At 47.1% G+C, this 24,401-nt stretch overlaps 1 protein-coding gene and 1 pseudogene across 1 annotated transcript in view; both read right to left on the reverse strand.

The window, feature by feature from the left end:
- LOC115279790 lies at positions 1-17,638 on the reverse strand (annotated as a pseudogene).
- A 1,701-nt stretch (positions 17,639-19,339) lies between these two features.
- Positions 19,340-24,401, reverse strand: part of LOC115279683 (cytochrome P450 2B11-like) — a 14,956-nt gene continuing 9,894 nt past the window's right edge. Inside the window, exons 7-9 of the mRNA XM_029924193.1 lie at positions 24,057-24,244; positions 23,723-23,864; positions 19,340-20,597 (exon numbers count right to left, since the gene is read on the reverse strand). Of these exons, the coding sequence (XP_029780053.1) occupies positions 20,407-20,597; positions 23,723-23,864; positions 24,057-24,244 (521 nt within the window). The 3' untranslated portion in view covers positions 19,340-20,406. The remainder of the gene's footprint in view (positions 20,598-23,722; positions 23,865-24,056; positions 24,245-24,401) is intronic.

Consider the following 24,401-nt stretch of genomic DNA (forward strand, 5'->3'; position numbering starts at 1 on the left):
CTAGGCGGCGAGGTCGGTGAGGCCGCAGCTCTGGCCCGAGGACCTCGGTGAGGCCCGCCGGTCGCGGAGCGGGTCACCCTGGGACTCGTGCGCCCCCTGCGGGCGGAGGGGCTGTAACCGTAGGGTCTGACGGCTGCAGCGCCTGGGCTGCGGCTGCGGGATTTCCCGGAGAAACCTTCACTGTCTCTGCTGTGCATTGAGGTCCTAGAAGGCCTATGCCCCACTTCTTCCCCTGGGGTCCGCTACCCCCAAGTGAAAGGGGCTTTGGGTACCAGAAGGGAAGCCTTGCGGAGCTAGGAGCCGACTGGGGAAGGACACCGGGTGATGTGACGATCACAGGACCCAATAAGTTGTTGTTGTTGTTTTTTTTAACTGTAATCAGTTTTTTAAAATGCTTATTTAGTTTTGAGAGAGAGAGAACGAGGGTGAATGGGAGAGGGGCACAGAGAGAGGGAGACACAGAATCCAAAGGAGGCCCCAGGCTCTGAGCTGGCAGCACAAAGCCCCATGTGGAGCTGAAACCCATGAACCCCGAGATCATGACCTGAGCAAAGTGGGTCTCTCAACCGACTAAGCCACCCTCACGCTCCAGGACCCAATAAGTTTTTAATATCATTTTTTTTTTTTTTGGCAAATACACACAACATAAAGCTTCACGTTTCAACCACTTGAGAGGGTGCAAACCAGTGACATTCACTGCAGTCGCAGCCCTGTGAGACCGGCACCACCACCTAGTTCCAGAACTTTCTCACCGCCCCAAGTGGAAATCCCATATCCATCAGGCGGCCACTGCCCAGTCTCGCTCCCTCCCCAACCCAGCCCCTGGCAACCACGAGTCTACACTCTGTCTCTGTGAGTTTGTCTATTCTGGACACTTGGTGTAAATGAAGGCATACACAGGCGACCCTCCAGCAATGGGTTTGAACTGTGCGGATCCACTTAGATGTGGATTTCCCCCCAATAAATATGCGTGGATTGTTGTGGATGTGCTAAGAGGTGCATTGAGGACCTGGCTGCCACCTGCTGGCCGTCTGTTCTGTGTCTGTCGTGTTGACATGTGCTGTGTTCTCTTCATACACCACAGAGGGAGGAAGCCGGAGATTCTGAGACCTCGTACCATTTCAGGAGCTTCCAAGGCCTCGGGGACTCTTCAGATGTCGCCACGTTTCCTTGGCTAGGCCCATCCAATGTTAGACCATGAAGGGAGAGGAATTTCTCTAGAAGCTGATTGGCTCTTTGGGCTACCACTTCTGTGAGTTCACAGAGAGATGGCTGGCGGTGGATTTGCTGCCACTTTTGATTAGCAGGACCAACAAACAGTTGGGGAGGAGAGTTGGGTGTAGAAAAATAAGATCGGGGACAAATCGGAACCCTTCACTAACTCTGAATCTGTTGCCCAGCGCCTCTGATTTACCGCAGCCTTCAAAGAAAAATGGCCGCTCCTTGACTTCCGCCTCACAAAGCTCATACATCCTCGCTTCTTGCTACTTCTAACCTGGAACCAGGCAGGGACGTGAAATCAGGCAGATAAAAAACCACAAAGGAACTGAATCATTTGCTGAAAGTGGCCGGGCAGGAAGAAGGCACCTAAGTTCTTGATTTCCTGGTGCCCCGGACACATGGAATTGTCATCCCAGACCTGGACTGTCCACACCCAGATGTCACCTTATGGGGAGAAAAATAAACTTTCGCAATGTTCATGCCATTCTTCAGTTATCCAGTTGAGCCTAATCCTAACCGATACACCTGGTAGCTTTCTGATTTATTCTTTTTCTTGCCTCTGTCAGCTCAATTTGGTCTTCTGTCACTTTCTCTGAAATTCGACTTTCTTTAAAATCCAAATGGTATTAGCCAATCCAATCCTGCAACATGGAGAGAGGAGTCAAAATCAGCAAGAGTTAACAGACCTAAGTGCCATGCCCTGTTGTAAGCTGTGCATTTTTCTCATTTTTAATTTTTTTTAAATGTTTATTCATTTTTGAGAGACAGAGTGTGAGCAAGGGAGGGGCAGAGAGAGAGAGGGAGATACAGAATTCAAAGCAAGCTCCAGGCTCTAAGCTGTCAGCACAGAGCCCAATGCAGGGCTCAAACTCATGAACCGCAAGATCATGACCTGAGCCAAAGTCGGATGCTTAACCAACTGAACCGCCGAGGCACCCCCATTTTTCTTATTTTATATCAGAGCAACATTATGAAGTAGGTTTTATTTTTATCCTCAAGTCACAAAGAGGTTGAGTAGCTTGCCCAAAGTCACACAATTAGGATATAAACCCAGAGAGCTTGCTTTTGTTTTTGTTTTATTGAAGTGAAATGCAGATAACATAAAATCAACCATTTTCAAGTAACAACTCATTGGCATTTAGTATAGTCTCAGTGTTGTGCAACCATCACCTCTGTCTAGTTCCAAAATATTGTCATCACCCCAAAAGGAACCACTGTGCACATTAAGTGGGTACCCCTCGGCCCCCTTTCCTTCTGGCCCTGGCACCCCCCAGCTCAGGGTCCTGTGACCCATTTAGGCTTTTGCCTCTTTGTTTCTAACTCGCTTTCTTTTATTCTCTCTCGTCCTTATCTGTCTCCCCTTCTCCCTTCCCCCTGGCCCCTTTCTTTGACTCTATCTGTCCCTTTCTGGATCATTGTGGAATTTCTTCAGCTGTTTGTTTCGGTGCACTGTGGGTCCATCCACAAATCCCACAGAGTAGAAAAATCACTGAAAAACTACTTAGAATTCTAAGGAGTGCCTGGGTGGTTCAGTTGGTTAAGCGTCTGACTTTGGCTCAGGTCATGATCTCACAGTTCGTGGGTTCGAGCCCCGCATCGGACTCTGTGCTGACAGTTAGCTCAGAGCCTGGAGCCTGCTTCAGATTCTGTGTCTCCCTCTCTCTCTGACCCTCCCCTGTTCACGCTGTCTCTTTCTCTCTCAAAAATAAATAAAACATTAAGAAAAAGAATTGTTAGTGGTAAGGGAACATCTTGGGTGGGGAGAGGAGGGAAGAGAGGGCAGGGGGAAGAGAGAGAGGGATAGAGAGAGAGAGGGAAAGTATTGCCTTGCTCTTCATAATCTTTTTCTACCAGTGTTCCTCCCTGCATAACGTTGAGCAAACAAGTTCTTTTTAATCTTTGTGGATCCCTCTTGCTGCAATCCCAACACAATAAGGAAGGACCTACAGAAACATAACAGACTGATTACGTGATTTTGGAAAAGTCTCTTCTAGATATCTGAGCCTCAGTTCTCCTAAGTCTAAAAAACAGAAGCTGTTTCAGTATTAGGAAATGTATTAACGCAAGCTACTACATTAATAGGTCAAAGGGGAAAAGGATCACATGATCTTAGTGTGGGCCAGGCAGTGTTCCAGGCACCACAGATCCTGCAGAGACTGACATCCTAGCGTAGAGAAAGTAGACAGTAAACAAGTTAACATATACACAAGGTGTTGGCTAGTGAGTGGGACCAAGAAAATGAAAGAGAGTGGGGCGCCTGGGTGGCTCAGTGAGTTAAGCGGCCAACTCCTGATTTTGATTCAGGTCAGGATCTCACAGTTTGTGAGTTCGAGCCCTGTGCTGGGCTCTGCTTCAGATCCTCGGTTTCCCTCTCTCTGCCCATCTGCTGCTCGTGCTTGTGTGTGGTCTCTCTCTAAAAAAAGTAAATAAAATTTAAAAGAAAAGAAAAGAAAACAGAATAAGAAAATTAAAAGTAATTTAATTAGAGGGCTGCTTTATTTTTTTTTAATGTCTTTTAATGTTTACTTTTAGAGACAGAGACAGAGACAGAGCGTGAGTGGGGCAGGGTCAGAGAGAGAGGGAGATGCAGAATCTGAAGCAGGCTCCAGGCTCTGAGCTGCCAGCACAGAGCCCGACATGAGGCTCAAACTCATGGACTCTGGACTGTGAGATCACAGCCTGAGCTGAAGTCAGACACTTAACCGACTAAGCCACCCAGGCACCCCTCGAGGGCTACTTTAAATAAATTGATTCAGTCTTCTAAAGAGAGCATTTATACAGAGGCCTGGAGGATGAAAGTGAAGCCAGATGAGAAATAAAGAGGAAAGAGAATCACAGGTAAAGGGAACAGCAAGTGTAGTAGCCCTCAGCCTGAAAGGGCTCCTGGGTTCAGGAAACAGAGACGCCAGTGGGACTGGGGTGTGGAGGGTGAGGGGGGCTGGGGGATTGGTGATGACTGACAGCTAGGTCTGGAAGCCACAGTAGGGACTCTGGGACCTCATTGTTTGTGGCAATCAACCACTCAAAAATTTTTAATGATTTTTTTATGTCTTTTATTTATTTTTGAGAGACAGAGAGACAGTGTGAGCAGGGGAGGGTCAGAGAGAGAGGGAGACACAGAATCTGAAGGAGGCTCTAGGCTCTGAGCTGTCAGCACAGAGCCCAATGCGGGGCTTGAACCCACAAACAGTGAGATCATGACCTGAGCTGAAGCTGGACGCTCAACCGACTGAGCCACCCAGGCGCCCCTCAATCACTCAAAATTAAAAATCCAGAGAGAAGTAAGTACCTGATGGACCTGACTTGGGTCGCGTGGCCAGGAAAACTCACATAAGGCAACTTGATCGCCCACCAAGTTGATTTCATCTAGTGAGGATATCGAAATACCCAGAGCTAAACACAGGTGCTGCGACCTGAAGAAGGGGGAACAGAAGTTGGGAGGCACCCCAAAAGCTATCCATTGTACTATTTCAATGGCACAAGAGCTCCACCCCCAGTGAGAACAAAATACATACTTTTTTTTAAATTTTTTAAATGTTTTTTATTTATCTTTGAGAGACAGAGAGAGAGACAGCATGAGCAGGGGAAGGTCAGAGAGAGAGGGAGATACAGAATCTGAAGCAGGCTCCAGGCTATGAGCCAACTGTCAGCACGGAGCCTGACATGGGGCTCGAGCCCACGAACTGTGAGATAGTGACCTGAGCCAAAGCCGGACGCTTAACCGACCGAGCTACCCAGGCGCCCCACAAAATACATACTTTTTAAGAGGAGCAATTATTGAAAAGTGATGTCAATACGAAGCTCTTCCTCCTGGCTGTCTGTGATGCTGCCACCTCAGCAGCTTTTGTACGTTTGTTTCTCCCTCTTTCCAGGTGCCCTTCCTTCTCTTTCCATATCATTCCGTCCTCCGCAGAGTCAGATGCTTGGAGAAGGTTTGTGGGAGTCCCGACTGCTTCAGGGCTGGGAGAAGCAGCATAGAGAGGGGCACTTGTGGGGAAGAGCACTGGGTGTTATATGGAAACCAACTTGATAATAAACTATATATATAAAAAAAAGAAAGTTAAAAAAAAAAAGTCAACCACTCCTCAGCACCACGAACAGCGAAACCTCGGATTCCTAGTCTCTTCCAAACCTTTTCAGCTCTCAGTTGAGATGGTTTTTAGACATGCCCATAAATGCTTTGACACTCCTCCAATCAGGGAGGGAGTTTAGTGCCTCTTCTTTTGGAGGTCTGACTTCCCCACTTGCTTCTTCTATTTGAGCTGGTGGATGAAGGGTCTGACTGGGCTGGTGATTAAGCCAAGCCCACCCAGGATAATCTCCCTTTTGATTAAAACAGTTAAGGAAATGCAAGTAAAAAACACAGAAAGTACTTTCATGGAGCCCATTATGGGAATCACGACTGTATCTCTCAGTCTTTCCCTGGGGACTCATAGCTTCCTGTTTTGCTTCCCTCGACATGCCTACTTGTGATCAACTTCTTCTAGAAGGCCTTTGCAAACCCACAAAGTATTGCTTGAATGTGTCTCTGGCTTTCCCTGGCACTGTGACGTACTCAAGCAAAGTGACTTTGGGTTCATAGTGTCAGAAAAGTGAACTTGATTGATCTAACCCATGGATCAGTTCCTTGTCCTCTGATCACACGATCACAAGATCATCTTTTTGAAGATAGTCTTTAGTCCAAGCAACTGTGGCCAAGAAGGTGAGGTAATGTAGTAAAAATGATATGACTGCCTAAAACATTTCTTTGGAAGACACTTGGGGTGGGGAATAATTTCAAAATGTCCTTTTGGCCAGATTTTTGTCAATCTCATTGACCACGAATCCAGCCTCTAGAAAGCTGCCTTCTTTTTGTGCAGATGTGAAATCTCTGGACAAGGGAACAGGGTCACATGATGTAAATCACAGAATTTAATGCAGAAGGAATCAACTAGCTCTTTTCTCAAAAGCAGATGCTGAGACTCTGATGGCGTTCTTTGCAGAACACTTTTCCAAGTATCATCTGGACTCTCTCCGAAGGACTGAATCTTTCAGGCTCCCGAAACTGTTGTGACAGGAAAGACCTGGGGGCAAGAGGTCTAGATAGATGGCTCTGGAAGAACTCATGTTGCTGAAGGCTTACACGAATGTCTGAATATGTGGATTAAAAAATATTAACAACTGGGAGTGCCTGTGTGGGTCAGTTGGTTAAGCATCCGACTTGGCTCAGATCATGATCTCATGGTCCATGAGTCTGAGCTCCATGTCGGGCTCTGTGCTGACCGCTCAGAACCTGCAGCCTGCTTCAGATCCTCTCTCTCTCTGCCCCTCCCTTGCTCACTTTCTCTGTCTCTCTCTAAAAAATAAATAAACATTAAACAATTTAAAAATATTAACAACTGGATGGCTTAAGAAGAATAGATACTCTAAGTAATGTACAGGGCAGAACTGGTGGAAAGCGTGAGCCCTTGGAGAAGAGTCATTCTCGAGGGAAGATGTGGTAGAAGCTCTCGGTACAGGTCATAGACATGACTCTGATTCTTAAACAGAGAAAACTGTCTTGGAAAGACGTAAATGAGTCATAGACTCGATGGATGCTGATAATGCTGGGATAAAGCTGACCTCCAAACATTTGTCCTTCCTTGCCAGTGACTCAAGACTCAGACTCCAAAGAATGACTGCTTGATGATACAGATTGGGTTACGTGCCTGACCTCTGCTATATCGTGGCGGGGTGAGGCAAGAGCCTTACTCCCTGAGAGAAGCTGAATTGTTCCCAAATTTTCTCCCTCTTTATAAGAATATACAGCCACATTCTTTGCCATGTACCTTTGCAAACCTCGCATTGTGGGCAGAATATATAGCCCAGCCCCGCTGATGTTGGGCTTGACCATGTGATTTGCTTTAAGCAATGGGATGCAAACAGATGCTTTAACTCTGCTGGCCCAGGTTCGATAGCTTTTTATGCTGCTGTCGTCTGCGGGAGAGGGAGCCGCTTGCCCATCAGCTTGGACAGAGTGAAGGACTCCAGGCTCTCAGTTGGATTCAGGTCTTAACAAACAGATTTTATGACATATGCATATAAAATTTACATTATACACATGCATAATGCATATATATACATAATAAATATGCATTATACATTATATACATAATAGCATTATCAAATCATACGAATATACCTGCTACATTTCCTGGCACATAAAAGGTCATTTCCTTCCTTCATTCGTTCACCATTTTCCTGTGTTTCTTTGTCACTGTATTACCCACTACTGCCCCTCCTTCTGGTCTTGCCTTTCCCTTCCTTTGCCCCTCCTCCTCTCCTTCCTGGTTCCCTGACCCTTTTCCTCACACACTCCCTTTGCTCCTGGGTCTGTCTCGTCATTCATCCGCTGACACCAGTTAGGTGTCCTGTGACTCAATTCCATTCTGATACTAATTGCCTGGCGTTAGCCTCAGATTCCACAGGTTAGGTGCCTTCTTAGCGCAGCGGGCAGCGCGTCAGTCTCATAATCTGAAGATTCCACAGGTTGAAGGGCGCCATCGCACAGGACTGCGCCCTCTGCAGACGGTACCTGCAAATTTCAGGTAATTCACGAGGACAACTCACACAACTCGGCAAAGCACTATACTTACTTAGGACTATAGTTTTATTATTATTATTTAATTTTTTTAATGTTTATTTTTGAGAGGGTGGGAAGGGGCAGAGAGAGACAGACTCAGAATCCAAAGCAGGCTCCAGGCTCCAAGCTGTCAGCACAGAGCCTGGCACAGGCCTGGCACATGATCTCATAGACTGCGAGATCATGACCTGAGCTGAAGTCAGATACTTAACTGACTGAGACACCCAGGCGTCCCTCATCTCATTTTCTTATATCTAAATTTGCCCATTTGCTCCCCACAGGGAGGCTGAATAAAGAAGGAGCATGGGTCCACTGCCGCTCCCTGGTCCAGTAGGAAAAGTCAGTCCCCATCCGAAGACCTAATGTGGAGGGTAGATGTGGTCTGCTTACCTTGAGGGATGGGGATACAGACAGGATCCTCCTTGAATGTCTCTTCCTCACCTAGTGTAAGAGAGATGTTTCACTTCTCACAGCAGGAAAGTCATGGAGGACTAAGCTTGGGGGAGAGGATATCCTGGGGCTGAGTGATCCTAGGAGAGTTACACAGGCCTCCTTCCAAAAGACAGCCTGGCAGAAAACCGTCAGTGCACCTTAGCGAACAAAAGGACTCTCATTAGAATAAAGACCTTCATTCCAAGTTTTCCTGGCTCTAGCTAGTCTTGTCTTGGGGGTGAATTACTGATAAAATTGAGACTTCTGGGGAGGGCAACGCACTTCAATAAAGGGAGCAGTTACAGGGTCTCTGGATCTCACAAGGAGCAGCTTTAGTTCAGAGATTTTTTTTCTAGGTGGTCAAGTGCTTGTGGGTGAGCTGGCCAATCACTTTGTAAACCTCTTCCTGGGCTTCTCCTGGATGAAGTAAGTCTCAGGGAATTATGACAAGGAGCAGCCTTCCAATAAAGCCTTAGAAGGACTGATGAGTCTGGGAAAACTGGTACTAAGCAGGGAGTCATTTCCATTCCAAACTCTAACCAACAGGATCAAAAGCCAGGTCTCAGACATCCCCTATTTAGTGAGACCATCAAGTGTTGTATGAATAAGAGTCTTATACGGACATGACTTTGTTTTTTAATTCCAGCTCATTTTTGTAAACATGCATTGTGATAGAGCGGGGAAGTCGTGAGGAGTCTGGAATCCTGGCTTCCAAGCTGTGCCCCTCCCACTGAACTCCTCTGAGATACTGGATAACCACCTCCTTTCTTAGATCCTAGTCTGAGATGGAAGGTTGGTCTAGATAACGTCTTCCAGAATCAAGACTAGTTTATGATATTTATTCACCTCCCAAAGTTATTTTAAGAGTCAAGTGTGAGGGCACCTAGTGGCTCATCCAACTCTTGGTTTCAGCTCAGTCTGTGATCTCACTGTTCCTGGGTTTGAGACCCACATGAGGCTCCATGCGGATAGCATAGAGCCTGCTTCAGATTCTCTTTCTCCTCTCCCATCCCCTTCCCCTCCTCCTCCTCCTCCTTCTTCTCTTTCTCTCCCTCTCAAAATAAATAAACTTAAAAAAAAGTCAAAGGGCACTTGGGTGGCTCAGTTGGTTAAGTGTCCAACTTCTGCTCAGGTCATGATCTTACGGTTCAGGAGTTAGAGCCTCACGTCTGGCTCTATGCTGACAGCTCAGAACCTGGAGCCTGTTTCAGGTTCTGTGTGTGTGTCTCTTTTTCTACCCCTCCCCTGCTCTTGGTCTGTCTCTCTCTCTTTCCAAAATAAATAAACATTAAAAAAATAAAGAGCCAAGTGTTAAGATGACTTCAAAAGTGCTTTTTAAACAGGAAAGACAGCCGGTTTGTTGGAGGAGTATTTTGCAGTGCTCTGTGACTGAAAACCTTTGCTCTAACTAAGCTCCCTGTCTCTTTCTAGTTGTTTCCTAAGTTTGCCAGATCTGCTCTGTCTTCATTGTGCTTATCCCTGTCTGCCATGATTTTGTTTATTTTTTTTTCTCCCCCACTTGATGGCAGTTCCACTAGGGCGGGAATGTCTCCTAGTTTGCTGCTTAACATCCACTTAGCACACTGCCTGCTCTGGATAGGTACCAAACATTGCTCAGATGAAGATGGAAGGCTTTTAAACTACTTCCCCAGTGCTTTGGAAACATTTAAGCCTTCATCAGGTGTTGTTCTGTCCTGATTTGTTTTCTATAGGTAGAAGGAAAGCCCCTTGTGAATGGCAACTTCTTTGTGAATGTTACAAAGGAGTTAATAAATACGTACTCTGTAAAATGGAAAATCACTTCTTAGCAATGCACCCTGCCCCTCTACTGAGGTCTTATGTAAAGAGAAAAATGTTTTTATGTTACAAAATGCTATGCAAACCACACACAGTGTTTACAAATACTCTTATTACCTCTGTCATTTGGAATCTTTGTAAATGTTAAAGTGTTTTGTAAATGTCATACTCTTTAAAAAACGACAAGAGGGGTGCCTGGGTGGCTCAGTCGGTTGAGCCTCCAACTTCGGCTCAGGTCAGATCTCACGTTCGTGGGTTCGAGCCCCGTGTCAGGCTCTGTGCTGACAGCTAGCTCAGAGCCTGGAGCCTGCTTCCGGTTCTGTGTCCTTCTCTCTCTGCCCCTTCCCCTCTCATGCTCTGTCTCTCTCCGTATCAAAAATAAATAAAACATTTTAAAAAACTTAAAAAAAATAAAATAAAAAACAAGATGTTCTGTAAACAATAAGACGTTCTGTATATTATAGAATACTCTGCAAACCGCAAAGGGTTTTGCTGAAGGAAGAAGAATATTTTAAATGCAAAATGATCTGTCCACATCAAATTGTTTGGTAATTAATTATAAAGTGCACTTATACTGCAAAAACACTTAATAATTTAGAAAAGTGAATACATTGCTAAATACTTCATAATAAATTGTTGACAAGAGGCAAAGTCTCTTACACAATGTAAAGTGAGGTGGGAAACAAAGGCAACAGAAAGAAGCTAAATTACAGCCCACTGACAAGTCCTTGGGACAGGCAATGACCTTCATCTAGGATCTCAGCTGCCTGGACATTGACCCTTTGCTAAGCGTAAGGGGCAATCTTAGCTTAACCTTATCCAGACGCCCCCCTCCCACCAGGATCCTGTGAGTCTACATAAAAATAGAGAAATCCCGGGGCACCTGAGTGGCTCAGTCAGTTAAGCATCTGGCTTTGGCTCAGGTCACGATCTCACGGTTCGTGGGTTCAAGCCCCGCGTCAGGCTCTGTGCTGATGGCTAGCTCAGAGCCTGGAGCCTGCTTCACATTCTGTGTCTCTCTCTCTCTGCCCCTTCCCTATTCCCACTGTCTCTCCCTGTCTCTCAAAAATAAATAAAAGAACATAAAAAATTTAAAAATAAAAATAGAGAAGTCCCTTTGAAAGCCTCCTTTATCTCTACCTTTGAATGTATATATTAGCAACCATTCTTGAAGCATATGGCCCACTGATACGTATCTGAAGGGGCTCATGACTGAGTTTTTACTAAACAGTCATAAATGACTTTTTCCTATAGCTAGCCCCTTCAGAGTCCTGGAAATCTTGTTTCCAAAATATCTTGGAGGCTTGTGCTTTCCCCACCTCCCTCCCAACTTGAAGGTACATAATCGCCACCCCTCACACCCCCCAGGGCAGCTCTTTCTGCCCACGGATCCAGTCCCTGTGCTTTAATAAAACCACGGTTTTGCACCGAAGACATCTCAAGAATTCTTTCTTGATATTTGCTCTGAACCCCAACATTTCCACATCATAAAGTACTGAGCACACTAGAGAACAAAGTAATTTGTAAATAGTTGCATGTCTGTTGATGGTAACGTGCTTTGTTAAGTATGTGATTTGTTGGCTATCCAATGTCCTCTCCTTGAGCCTGAGTGGAATTCTTAGCTGCATCGGCCAATAGCATGCAGAGGAAGTGAATAGAATTCAGAAGAAGTGACATTGCCAGACTTCCAAAGCAAAGTCCTAAAAGACAAGGGTTTCCCACCTGGCTCTCTCTGTGCTCCACCCTCCATTCTCTGCTTCCCCATGAGACTGGTGCCAGGAACCCAATCTTGTCCCTGATGGAGGATCCCTGGACTGTTCCATCAGTCCCTTCTGAGAAACCCCAATCCCACACGGCCCAGCCATGGGCCGGAGCCCTTGCAGGAAACCCCAATGCCCTGTTTCCCTCCTAATGTCAGAGTATAGCTTCCTCAGCTTTCCTTCTGGCCACCCGCTCCAGTTGAGCCTGAATCTTGCTGTCTGGCACCCCAGTAAGGAAAAGAAGGACATTGTTTAGCTCCACATGTGACCTCACCATGACCCATCCCTCAGCTGTGAAGTTGGGGGTCTAAGGACCGTAATTTGAGATGCAGTAAGTCCCGCACCCACCTCAGACCCCCAGCCTCCTTTGTCCTGAGCAGTGGGACCAAGCACCTGTCTGGGGTTGAGGCAGAGAGTCTGGGACAGGGAAGGGGTGTTACTTTGGCTGAGTGGGACCCCCCCATCCCCACATCCATCATCTCAGACCTAGGAACTAGCTACGTTGGGTGGCCTCTCAGCATGGGACAGGAGGAAGATGGGCTGATGGGACAGGCCATCCCTCTCCAAGGCACCCTTGAAAGTCATCAGGCTCCTATGTGTCTGGCTCTGCCCTTGGCCAGTGACTTCATTCCCTGGAGGCTCAACTTGAAAATGAGCATTTATTTATGTGTCAGTCACTTCAATAATACTCGTTTGGTGCCAAGCTCTATTCTGGCCCCTCTGCCAATATGGCCTCATTCAGTCTTCAGTCCTGCCTAGCTCTTCGCAGAGCCTCAGGTCCGAAGGCAGAGAAGGAAGAACACCCACCTTCCATTCCTGGTTAGGAGTGAAACAAACGCAGGGCCGCCCAGCATGCAATGTCCACAGGGGCAGAGTCCGCAAGAGCCCAAAGGAGAAAACAATCCATGTGCCCATCACTTGATGAGGGCATAAACAAAATGTGGGATTTCCAGACAGCAGAACATTATTCAACCATCAAAAGTATAGTTTCTAGGGCCCCTGGGTGACTCCGTCACTTAAGAGTCCGACTCTTAATTTTCATTCTGGTCATGATCTCAGAGTCATGAAATTGAGCCCCACGCCAGGCTCCGTGCTGAGCATGGAGCCTGCTTGGAATTCTCTCTCTCTTCCTCTCTCTCTGCCCCTCTTTCATTAATGTGCGCACACACAGGCACGCCTACTCTCTTTTTCTCTCTATCTCAAAATAAGTAAATAAACTAAAAAAAAAAGTACAGTTTTTTTGGGGGGTGAAGAAAAGATTGGGAACTTAGACAATGGTTGCATGGCACTGTGATTGTACTAAATGCCATCGAAATGTACACTTTTAAAATGGTGGTTAATTTGGGGCACTTGTGTGGCTCAGTCAGTTAAGCAGCTGACTTTGGCTCAGGTCATGATCTCACAGTTCGTGGGTTCAAGCCCCGGGTCAGGCTCTGTGCTGACAGCTCAGAGCCTGGAGCCTGCTTCGGATTCTGTGTCTCCCTCTCTCTCTGCTCCTCCTCCACTTGCATGCTCTCTCTCTCTCTCTCTCTCTCTCTCTCTCTCTCTCTCTCTCAAAAATAAATAAACATTAAAAAATTAAAAATAGAAAAAATAAAATACTGGTTAATTTTATGTTATGTGAATTTTACCTTGAAAGAAGAAAAAAGAAAAGAACATGGTAGCACACATAACCCTTTGGTCTAGAAGGTGGAACTTTGCTTTGTGGTGTGGGTGGAGAGTCTTGTGAAGTTTTTCTTCAGGCATTATGTTGTTGTTCCTTCTCAATGAAAGCATTGCGAAAGAAAAGCCAATGGCTTCGTTGTAGGGAAGTCTTGCCTGATGTTTCCACTCTAGTTATTAGCGGGGATTAATTGGGTAATGATGGGTGGGTGGAAATTCATTCAAACTTAAGGCCACTTTTTTTTTAACTAAAAATGGATCGTGGTTGAAACTGGTGTCATATCCTTTTGTCTCAGTGACTTGCTGTGTGATTTTGGATACACCGCTTCCCCACCCTGATCCTGAAATTGATCACCTGTGAAATAGGGGAGTTCGATTAGATGAGAGTTTCTCCAAGTCTAATCTGCACACTGCCAGCACGAGGGCCAATTGAGGGGCTTTTTGTTTTTAATCTTTTTAATTTTTTAAATTTATTTTTGAGAGAGAGAGTGTGAGCAGGGGAGGATCAGAGAGAGAGAGGGAGACACAGAATCCGAAGACAGGCTCCAGCTTCCGAGCTGCCAGCACAGAGCTGGAGGTGGGGCTCAAACCCATCAACTGTGAGATTATGACCTGAGCCGGAGTCGGACACTCAACCAACTGAGCCACCCAGGCACCCTGGGGCTTTTTAATTAGTAGTAAATCAGCAATATACTCCAAAGAGTCAAGTTCTTTGTCAAGCTCCAAGTGTCCATCTCAAAGTGTCCTGTCAAGAGCATGTGCTTTTGTAGACTGCAAAATGCTTTGTCAATGGTACTCTTTGTGACTAGGGCACACTTCATAAACCATAAAGCATTTTACAATCACTGTATGTACTTTATAAGTACGAAAGTACCTTTCAAACCATAGCTTGCCTAATTGGATGAGTAATATTTTGTAAACTAAATTATCCTGTCAACTTCAAAATGCCTTGTTAGCAGCAAAGCTTTATTATAAGTTACCAATCCCCACAGGGGTGAATCTTCTGTTTTTCGGACTGACCAGACCAGCAGTTGTACGTCTTCATCCATCACGGTACCACCTTCCAGCATGGCTGGAAGACCCTCCACCCTTTCTGGTCCTCAACCACCATAAGCCCAGCTCACGTAGAACATCGGGGTTCCTAAGTAGAATCCCGAATGAGAGAGTGGTGCTGGAGCCCTCTGTGCCAGTGAACAACAGTGAAAGCCCTGTGTAGACGAAGTTCTTATAGTGGACCTCACTCTCAGGATCAGAGGACTCCTGGGGATGGTCATGGCCAGTACTTAACATCTCTCCTTGCAAAGATACCCGGCTCTGGATCTTCTTTTCTTCTCTCCCACTCTCATGTTACTCTGTGCCAGTTTTTCTTTTATTTATTTCCCTTTTTCTCTATTCAAAGTCAATAATATAGCAAAAGGGTGGGCTCTGGAACCAAACTGCCTAGGTTCAAACCCAAGCCCAAGCCCTACCATTCCCTGGTTGGGTGTCTTTGGATAAGGAGCTTAACCTCTCTACCCTGAGTTCATCATCTGGAGTTATTTCGATACTACGTATGTAAGTACTCCATACATGTTAGGGATGGATATTTTTTGGTTTTTATCTTCTCTGTCTTTGAGCGTCTTTGCTTTCCTTGCAGCTGCCCATGGAGGAGTGATATTGAAGATGTTTAACAACCAGTAAGATACTTGCCAGACCAATCAGAACAGACGTTAGCCCCTGACCAACCAGAACACACATGGATCCCTGACCAATCAGAATAGACATGGGCATCTGGCTAGTCAGAACAAACATGGGCCTCTGACCAATCAGAACAGACATGGGCGTCTAGCCAATAAGAACAGAAATGGACCTTCTACCAAGCAGAACAGGCAGGACCTTCTGACCAATCAGAATGGGAGAAGGTGGAAAAGGGTCTTGAAGACCCCTTGCAGGGGCAGTTGCTACCTCATGACAGGAATTCCAGGAGAGGCTGGGGAAGCTGAGGAAGGAATAAGTGGTGGGAAGGGGGTGGACTAGTGGCTTTCTTACCAACACATAGGGAAGTATTTCAACATTTAAACAATGCACACATCATATCTAAACATATTAGCTAAATGTCAGTAATGTGCCCATCACTCTCTTTCCCAGTCCCCACCCCGCCCCCCCGTCCCCCCCCCTCGCCATACAGCTCGCCCTTGCCTTGTCCACACAGACCAGGAAGGAATCAATGAAGTCCTGCGGGGCACTGGGGTCCTCTCGGTGTCTCTCAAAGTTCTCAGTGACAAAATCTTCCATTCTTGAATTTTGTTGTACATTCGAGTGTGGATACACAGAAAGTGTTTCAGGATGCCAGAGAGAAGTTCACACATCTCCAGGGAAGAAGCAAGGTGGTCCCAGAATCTGTTGTCTCTGGCCTGGTGTGCAGCACAGCAATATCTGAAGGGGCTGATTCACCCCGTGGCCTTGGGGAATGTGGCTCCCAGTCGAGCACTCACACACATACACTCAGTGGCGGATGAACAAGTGCAGCCTGCCCCAATCATGCCTACTTCTGCTGGGATTTCTTCTCTCACAGGCCACCGTCTCCTGATTCCTACCTCCAGTTAGACTCAGTGCCTCACCTCGGAAGGTTTAGCGGGTAAGTTTGTGCACAGAAAACCGATCTTGATGCCTTCTTGTCTCAGTGTTAGGACATAAAGCATCTGATGCCTTCCCCGGGTTCACCCACCCCAATTCCTGGCCTGTTGTGGAAACTTTGGCCTCACCTGGTTGTAGAAAGAGCTGGCAGAAGTAGAGAGATCATTCATGCAATGTAGCAGCTTTAGGAATCTGGGGTCCTGGTAATTAAAGCACTGGCCAAAGATGATGGTACAGTTGATGTTGGCCATGGTGGAGTGAAAGAGGAAGTGGGATCTAGATAGGGTGTGGTGGGGGCGGGCCGTGGGTGGAGGACTGCATTGTCCTCCTGGAAGGCTCTGACCCGGCTGGTGTCATATTAGCTTGGTTGGTTTCTTTCTTTCTCTCCGCCAGCCTGGCTTTCACTGGGTCTCTTATCACACCTCTTTCTGGGCATTTTGCACTTTGTGTCTCATGGTTTTCTTGGGCTCTGTCTTGGTGTGACTTTCTTGGTGCACCTGTGTCTTTGGTCTTGTGTCTAAGTCTCTGAGGCTCAGCCCCTTCTTCTCTGTTCTCTTTCTGTGTCCTGTCTGTCTTTGTGGCCCTCTCCTTGGCCTCGCTGTCAGTCTTTGTTTCCCCTGACTCTATTTCTCTCTTTACCTTTTTCTTTTTCTTTTTTTCAATTTCAAAACAATATAAAAAATGAGTGTATTTAACCATACTCAGCTCATAAAGAGCAAATGGGTAAGGAGAATAATTCATGCCACAGAGTATTGCTCTATGAACTGGCAACAGAAAAAGTTGGTAAAGGGAGGCACAGGACCTCCATCTTTAGAGTGTTAGAATCAGAACCAAGGGGCTCCATATCATCTGGCATCTGCTCAATGTTGTACCTGTGGTTAGAAATGTGCATGATGGGAACTCCAAGGATCTTCCGGATCCTTCATTTAAGGTCCCAGTCAACTGTGGCCACAATGTAATACGTGTGCTGAGTTACTCTCTGTACTAAGCAGTCATCTGCATAGGTTCCTTTGTGTGTGCATGGTAATCATTCAAATCTTGGATCCTTGGCAATCCTGAGAGCCACTCGATACCTTTGCCCCAATTTCTCAATTTCAGCCATTACACATTCAGTTATACAAGGGATACACTTGGCATACAGACAGTCCATCATTGATTGTACTAAATCGTTTGGCTTTAATGGAAAAGTTGATAAAGTCGGTATCAACCAGGATGTGGTAAGGTGGGCTCAGCTGTGTGTTATATTGGAAGAACAAGCAGGAAGGATGTTGGGGGACTTCTCTTTCCTTGAGTGCACTGGGCTCTTTCTTTTTAGATTTCAATCTATCCTTTTCTTTAAGCCTCTGATCTCGGAGACTAAGCATTCACTTCATGGTCGCATACTTTCTTGCTTTCTTTTGCTTCCCCATGTTCATGCCACATTTTTTGTTTCTTCCCTACCTTTTTCTTCTAAGCCTTCCTTACAGTTTCTGCTTCTGGATCGCTCTTTGTCAGTATCTTGGGTTTTCCCTCTGTCTTGCTTTCTCTGCTTTCTCCACCTCTCTCTCTCCTTCCCTTCTTTCCTCATTCTGCTTCTCTTTTTCTGTGTCCGTTCTCTTCTCCCTTTCCCTGAAGTTGTCTCTGCATCTCTCTGTCTCTGGGTCTCTCTGTCCCACGTGCCAGCCTAGCCTAACCACCACCACCCCCTCCCCACTGCGTCCTTATCAGGGAAACACAGACACTTGAACATTGTGGCCTCCTCCAAGCCTCCCTCCTGTGCCCTCGTCCCAAATGTCCTCCTTTCTCAGCTCTTACAAGAACTCTCCCAGGTTTGAATTTTTAAAATTATAGAGACTCCTCACACATGAGCGCTAGTGCCTCTCGCTCTCCACCCCTGCAGAACCACAGCTCAAAGCCTCAGTCTCTCAGAATTTCTCCCTCTGGTTTACATTCCCTGCATTCCTTCTTATCAGAATTCCAGAAGCTTCTCTCGTGGGCAAATTGAGCCAGATCCCAGCTGGAGGAAGTCAGTCCCCAAGCTGGCCTGCAAAGTCCCACCCACAGTTTCGCCCTCAAGTGCCTTGCTGCCAGTAAGCTCTTTCCTGACCACCCACCTCCTGCTTTCCACCCACTTTCTGTGTCCCATCTCACCATCTGGGAGGGCTTGAGAAAGCCCTTGTGGGCTATTTGCAAAATGTTCCCAGGAAGGGCAGAGGCCAAGGTCCGGGAGGGAGTTGGCTCTGAGAAGCCGAGTGATCCCAGAGCAGCAAGAGGCTAATAAAGACAGTGAGCAGCAAGGGGGCTGTGACTGCCATGGTCCTGGCTGTGTCTTCCTTCCATCCTGCTGTCCCTCTTAAAAGGTAGGCTGCTCTGTTGCATGTCACCTTCTGTTTTCTGTGATCTTTGGGGCGGGATGTGCCATAAATCTAATTAAGCACAACTCGTAGTAACTCTCCAGTGGCAACAGAGAACCCAAAGATGGCAGGTGCTGCAGAGGCCAGGAAGTTTAGCCTCTCAGTTGGATCCCAAAGCTGGCTTCCCATTGGCCCCTGGCTGGCTGGAGGCATCTTAGCAGGCAATGCCCTTGAACCTGGAGTACCTTCTTGAAGGAAGGGTGGTGGTGCCAGCTGGCAGAACCTGGTGTAGGATGACATGCTGCAAGAATGGCTCCTGGCTGGTTTTCTTAGAGGTGGCATTATATCATGAGGGACTGGTAATAGAAGACCAAACTGAGTCATCCTGAGTTCACCGGAAAGGATTTGCTCTGGGCCTCAGAAGAAAGAAAGAAATGAAGCAAAAGACAAGGTCTGATGGGGGAAACCTAGCTCCGTGTTGGGTGGGTTTGGGGTTGCTTGATTTAACCATTCATTCATTCATTCATTCACTCACTCACTCATTCCTCAGCAAATATTTTGCCTTCTCACACCCCGCTTTGAGGTGAAGAGGTTCTTACCTTCCGGAAAGATCCCTAGTGACCTGACAATAAATGGGTCTCACGTAAGATGGCATGGATCACCATCTGACCAGTGGATGTCAGGGGTTGGATGTCTGTTTCAGTCTCGGGAGATTTGAAGGGGAATAGCAGGGAGTCCAAGGCACCAGTGTGGAACCGTGCAGCTCAGGGGGCCGTGGACCGAGGATGCTCTTACACAGAGGGACGGAAGTAGGGAAATTCAGTAAGAATGCGGATGGCAGTGTACAGCAATGGTCTACAATGTGGATGAACCCCAAAAACATTGTGCCAAGTGAAAGACACTGAACACAAAAGAGCATATGTTGTATGATTCCATTTACATGAAATACATGGAACAGGCAAATACATAAAGACCAAAAGCAGATTGGTGGTTGCCAGAGGATGAGGGGAAGGGGGAATAGGAGTGGCTGCTAATGGGTATGGAGTTTTCTTCTTGGGTGATGAAACTATTTGCAACTAGATGGTGGTTGCACAACATTGTGAACGAGCCACTGCCACCAAATCATACACTTTAAAACATTAAGTTCTGGGGCATCTGGGTGGCTCATTTGGTTAAGCATCCTACTTTTACTCAGGTCATGATCTTGCAGTCTGTGAGTTCAAGCCCTGAGTCAGGCTCTAAGCCTGATTCAGATTCCCTTTCTCTCTGCCCTCCCACTGCTCGCATTCTGTCTCTCTCTCAAAAATAAATGAATGTTTTTTAAAAATTAAAACAGTTTTGTGTTACATGAATTTCACAGTAATTTAAAAATATATTGGGAGAGGGCTGCAGCTGGGTGAAGAATTTGAGTTCGAGAGCCAGGGAGACAGTGTGAATCTTGTTCCTTCACTCCTAGCCAAAGGATATGACTTCAGACCACTGATGCCATTGTCTGGCCTTTGTTTGCTCATCTGTAAAATGGGCACGATCATCATACCCACCCCATGGGGCTATTGGAAGGATTCCAGTGAGATCACTGGATCTGGATGCACAGATCATGGAGCATAAATGGTTCCTAAAGGGAGGTTGTGGATGCTCTGAGGAAGGGAGAGGTAGGGGGGAAGCCGTGGCCTGGGAGGCGGAAGTGCAAAGAGCATCTGAGCCAAGTCTCCCGTCTTAGCCCCCGGCTTCTATATTTACACCACACTGGGAACTCTGTTAACAGAGGAAAGGACACTGCCATAAGTCTATGCAAGCTGCAGAGTGATGGCAGGAGACAAGGCTGCAGGAAGGACTCTCCCACTGAGGCAGCAACCAAGGAGGGGAAGACACAGGCTTGCTTTGTGGGTCTCTCAGCAGCAGGAAGACCCAGAGCGAGTCAAGGAACTGGCCTTTGCAGAGGCAGGATTACATCACGATCCTGGAATCCACTGAGGCCCTTCCCTCAGTCCCCTCTGCGGGACTGAAAGCTGATCTGGTAGACGGGGGGCACTCTGCCTATGCCACTCTCCTGGGGTGTGAGGTCGATGTCCTCAGGGGCCACAGGGCTGGTCACAGAGAAGTTCTGGAGGATGGTGGTGAAGAAGAGGAATAATTCCATGCGGGCAATGCCTTCACCAAGACAGATGCGCTTCCCTGTGGGCACAGAAGATCACCAATGTGGGCACGGCGCCAATGCACATCCCTCGCCTTGTCACATCCCAAAGGCCAGACATCTGTGTCCATCGCCACAGATTTGTATGGGACCGGCCTTCAACATGCTGTCCAGGGTTGTCTTTTAGGGGAGTCCCGAGCCCTCTGAAACCAGGGGCAAACATTTGGGGGGAGGTGCCTTGCATGCTTTTCCAGGAAAGAGTTTGTAGCTTCTGTTGGATTGCCAGAGGGTTCAGTGGCCCCTTGGAGAATAAACACCCACTTCTGGTTGGATGTGCGTGTGTGTTTCCGTGTGTGTGTGCACGCGCGTGTGATTGTGTGTGTACGCGCGTGTGATTGTGTGTGTGTCTGTCTCTACATGTGCGGATGTGTGCACATTTCTGATGACACTTTCATTGTCCTTCACTTCTAATATAAGGAGGATAGTGCTTATCTCATAGGACTATCGTGAGGTTAAAGAAATTAATATTTGTAAAAATTCTCAGACTATCACCTGGACTGTACTAAGAACACTGTACGTGTAGGTGGGGTGAGTGTGTGCAATGGGGAATGTGAGGGGGTTTCTGGCACTGTGTGTGTTTGTCTATATCTGGGTTGTCATTTTATCTCAGTCTGACAGATCCCGGCTTCAGAAGTTTGGGGAAAGAAACAAACTACACATAAATTGTGAACGGGGCACGGTGCCTGGGTGGCTCAAAAGTGTCTGCCTCTTGATTTTGACTCAGGTATTGATCTCTGCATTGATAGTATGGAGCCCACTTAGGATTTTCTCTCTCCCTCTCTCTCTGCCTCTCCTGCTCACAAGCCAGCGTGCTTGTGTGCATGCTCTCTCTCTATTAAAATAAATAAATAAGCTTAAAAGAATGGCGGATGGGCCTGGTACCTGAGAGAGGGGCGTCTATGGCTCCCCCCAGATTCTCAGTAGACTATGAAACACGGGCTTGAAGAGAAATAAGGACAAAGGGAGTGGAAACCCTAGGAAGAGACACTGAAAGCCTCCTTTACCTCAGCGGTTCTTTTTCTTTTCTTTTCTCTTCTCTTCTTTTCTTTTCCTTTCTTTTCTTTTCCTTTCTTTTCTCTTTTCTTTTCTTTTCTTTTATGTTTACTTATTGTTGAGAGGGAGAGAGACGCAGAGTGGAAGCAGGAGAAGGGTAGAGAGAATCTGAAGTGGGCTCCAGGCTCTGGGCTGTCAGCGCAGAGCCTGACATGGGGCTTGAACTCACCAATGGTGAGATCATGACTTGAGCCATGGAAGTTGGAGGCTTAACTGACTGCACCACCCAGGCGCCCCGCCTCAGTGGCTCTTGATCGGCAAGCTGACCACCATGGCAAGGCCATTCAGATATCTCCCAGACCAGTCAAGGTGTTAGACATTGTGCCTCTGTGGAGGTTTCTGGGGGAAATGTCCACGTCTTTTTGGCACATTGGAAGTTCGGAAACGTGGACAGAAATACTCAGGGCAGGGCTCTACGCTAGTTGTCTTGTAACTGGGTCTGTGACCCAGTTCTTTCCAGAACACCAGACTCCTACTGACTCCCTCCCATCCTCTTCCAATCCCTGGTCCATTGGGATGTTCTTTGCTATCCCTGTGGCTCTAACACCTTTTTGGCTTGGTTTGTCTTCCCCCCCCCCCCGCCCCCCCCTGCCCCGTGGCAATCTTGCCTCGGTCTTTTGCTCTGACTGTACCTCCCATCAGACATTGCTCCTCTGTCTCCTTTTTTGTCCACTTTCTTCAATCTTAAACTCCCTGTTCCTATCCATTTGGATCTGATTCTGAAACTCTCTCTCTCTCCTATTCTCTCTCTTGTTTCTTTTCCCCTTCCTCACTCTATTGTTTCACTGCACACTCTGTCTCTGTCACTCTGTCCCCTGGGCTACCCTCTGTGTCTCTCTTTGTCCTTCTCTCTGTTCTCACTCATTCTTTCCCTCTCTCTCTCTCTCTCTCTCTCTCTCTCTCTCTCTGTCTGTCCTTCCTTCTGTACATCTCTGCCTCTCTCTCTAATCTTAGAACAGGACTTGTGAGTGGGATCATCCGCCCCATTCCACCATCCCACAAGTCCCCCAACTCTCACTAAGGTGAAATGAGGGAAGCCATAGCACTAGGCAGAGCCAGGGAATCTGGGCCACTGAGGTCACTGATGGAACTCAAGTTGGGCCTTGATTCTGGGGTCCTCCTTTCTCCCAAAGGACGAGGACCCAGGGCGTTGGGGCTTTCTTGGGACAGTGCCACGTAATGGAGAACGGGGCAAGAGACAGGTCAGAACATGTCAGGACTCTCCCCGAATCCTCTGTAACAGCAAGATAAATCCAACGCCCCCCCCCCCAGTTTTCATTGCCCCCAGCTGAGCTCTTCACCTTTCTCCCCTTTTATAACCCCCACTCCAGGCTCCCCCGGTTTGTCTAGCTTCTCAAATACACCATGCTGTCTCCACCTTCAGGCTTTGACCATGCTTTTCCCTCTGCCTGGAACACTCTTCCTAGTGGCTAATAGGTATTCACCCCTGAGGTCTTAGCTTAGAAGCCAGTGCTTCAAGGAAAGCTTTCCTTCACTGAACCACCAAAAGTAGGCAGTATTTCCTATTTTGTGTCCCCAAAGTCCCTTTCAGAGCATCTATCACAGTTACGGTTGATGATAATAATCATCTTCACATCCATGAGCACTGACTTTGTGCCAAGCAGTTCTAAGCACATTGCAAGCGTTAATTAAGTTTAATTAGGTACTATTTTGTGGTCAAATGATAAATGCCCATCTCCCCTGCTGGACCATACATTTCTTGGGGCAGGAACTATGTCTCTATGTGACTTGCCCAGGGCATTATCTTTAGCCCCCGGTAGAGCACTGAGCTCAGAGTAGTACTCACCAGCTATTTTATACCAAGGCATAGAGAGGTTAAAATACTTTCCCAAGGTCCAGCTTACCGAGATGTGCCTTTGTGATCTTACTTCTTAAGCCCCATCTAGGGTTGCAGTGAAGATGAAGTGGGTTAAAGGTAAAGCAATGGGCATATACTAGCGGCTCGATGAACAAAGATCTCTCCTAGATTGTTCCAAAGAGAGAGCAGCCTTTCACTCTGGTGTCCAGGAAAGAGAGTGCAGGCCTGGCTTACCCATGGAGAAGGGGATAAAAGCGTCATTCTTCTTCAGTGCCCCACTGGCATCCAGAAAGTGGTCAGGGTTGAAGGCTGCCGGGTTTTCAAAGTCATGCGGGTCACTGAGAGCAGAGTGCAGGATGGGAAACACTTCAGTGCCCTGAAAGAGAGTTACAAGGTCAAAAAGACACTGCCCTTCCATTCCTCAGCCCACCCTTCAAAACAAAACACAATAAACAGACAAAAAAACCAAGAGGGCCCTAGTGATAAAACCAAAGGCAGGTCAAGTGCAGAGATTAAGAGAACCTGGGATGCCCACCCAGGAGAAATGTGGGAGCCCGGCTGGCCTCACCTTGGGCATGAAGTACCCTCTGAAGTGAGTGTCCTTGGTGACCATGTGGGGCAAGCCAATGGGGAGGAGGTCACTGAATCTCTGAATCTCGTGGATGACCGCGTCAGTGTATGGCATTTTGGCTCGGTCGTCAAGGGCTGGAAGGCGGTGTGGGCCAATCACCTGGTCAATCTCCTTGTGGACTCTCTCTGCACAAAAGTGTGGGATCAAGGAAGCTTATTATTTTTTTATTTTTTTAATATCTTTTATTTAGAGAGACAGAGACTAAGCAGGGAAGGGGCAGAGAGAGAGGGAGACACAGAATCTGAAGCAGGTTCCAGGCTCTGAGCTGTCAGCACAGACCCC

Source organism: Suricata suricatta, chromosome 16 (genome assembly GCF_006229205.1).
Source record: "Suricata suricatta isolate VVHF042 chromosome 16, meerkat_22Aug2017_6uvM2_HiC, whole genome shotgun sequence".
NCBI lineage: Eukaryota > Metazoa > Chordata > Mammalia > Carnivora > Herpestidae > Suricata > Suricata suricatta.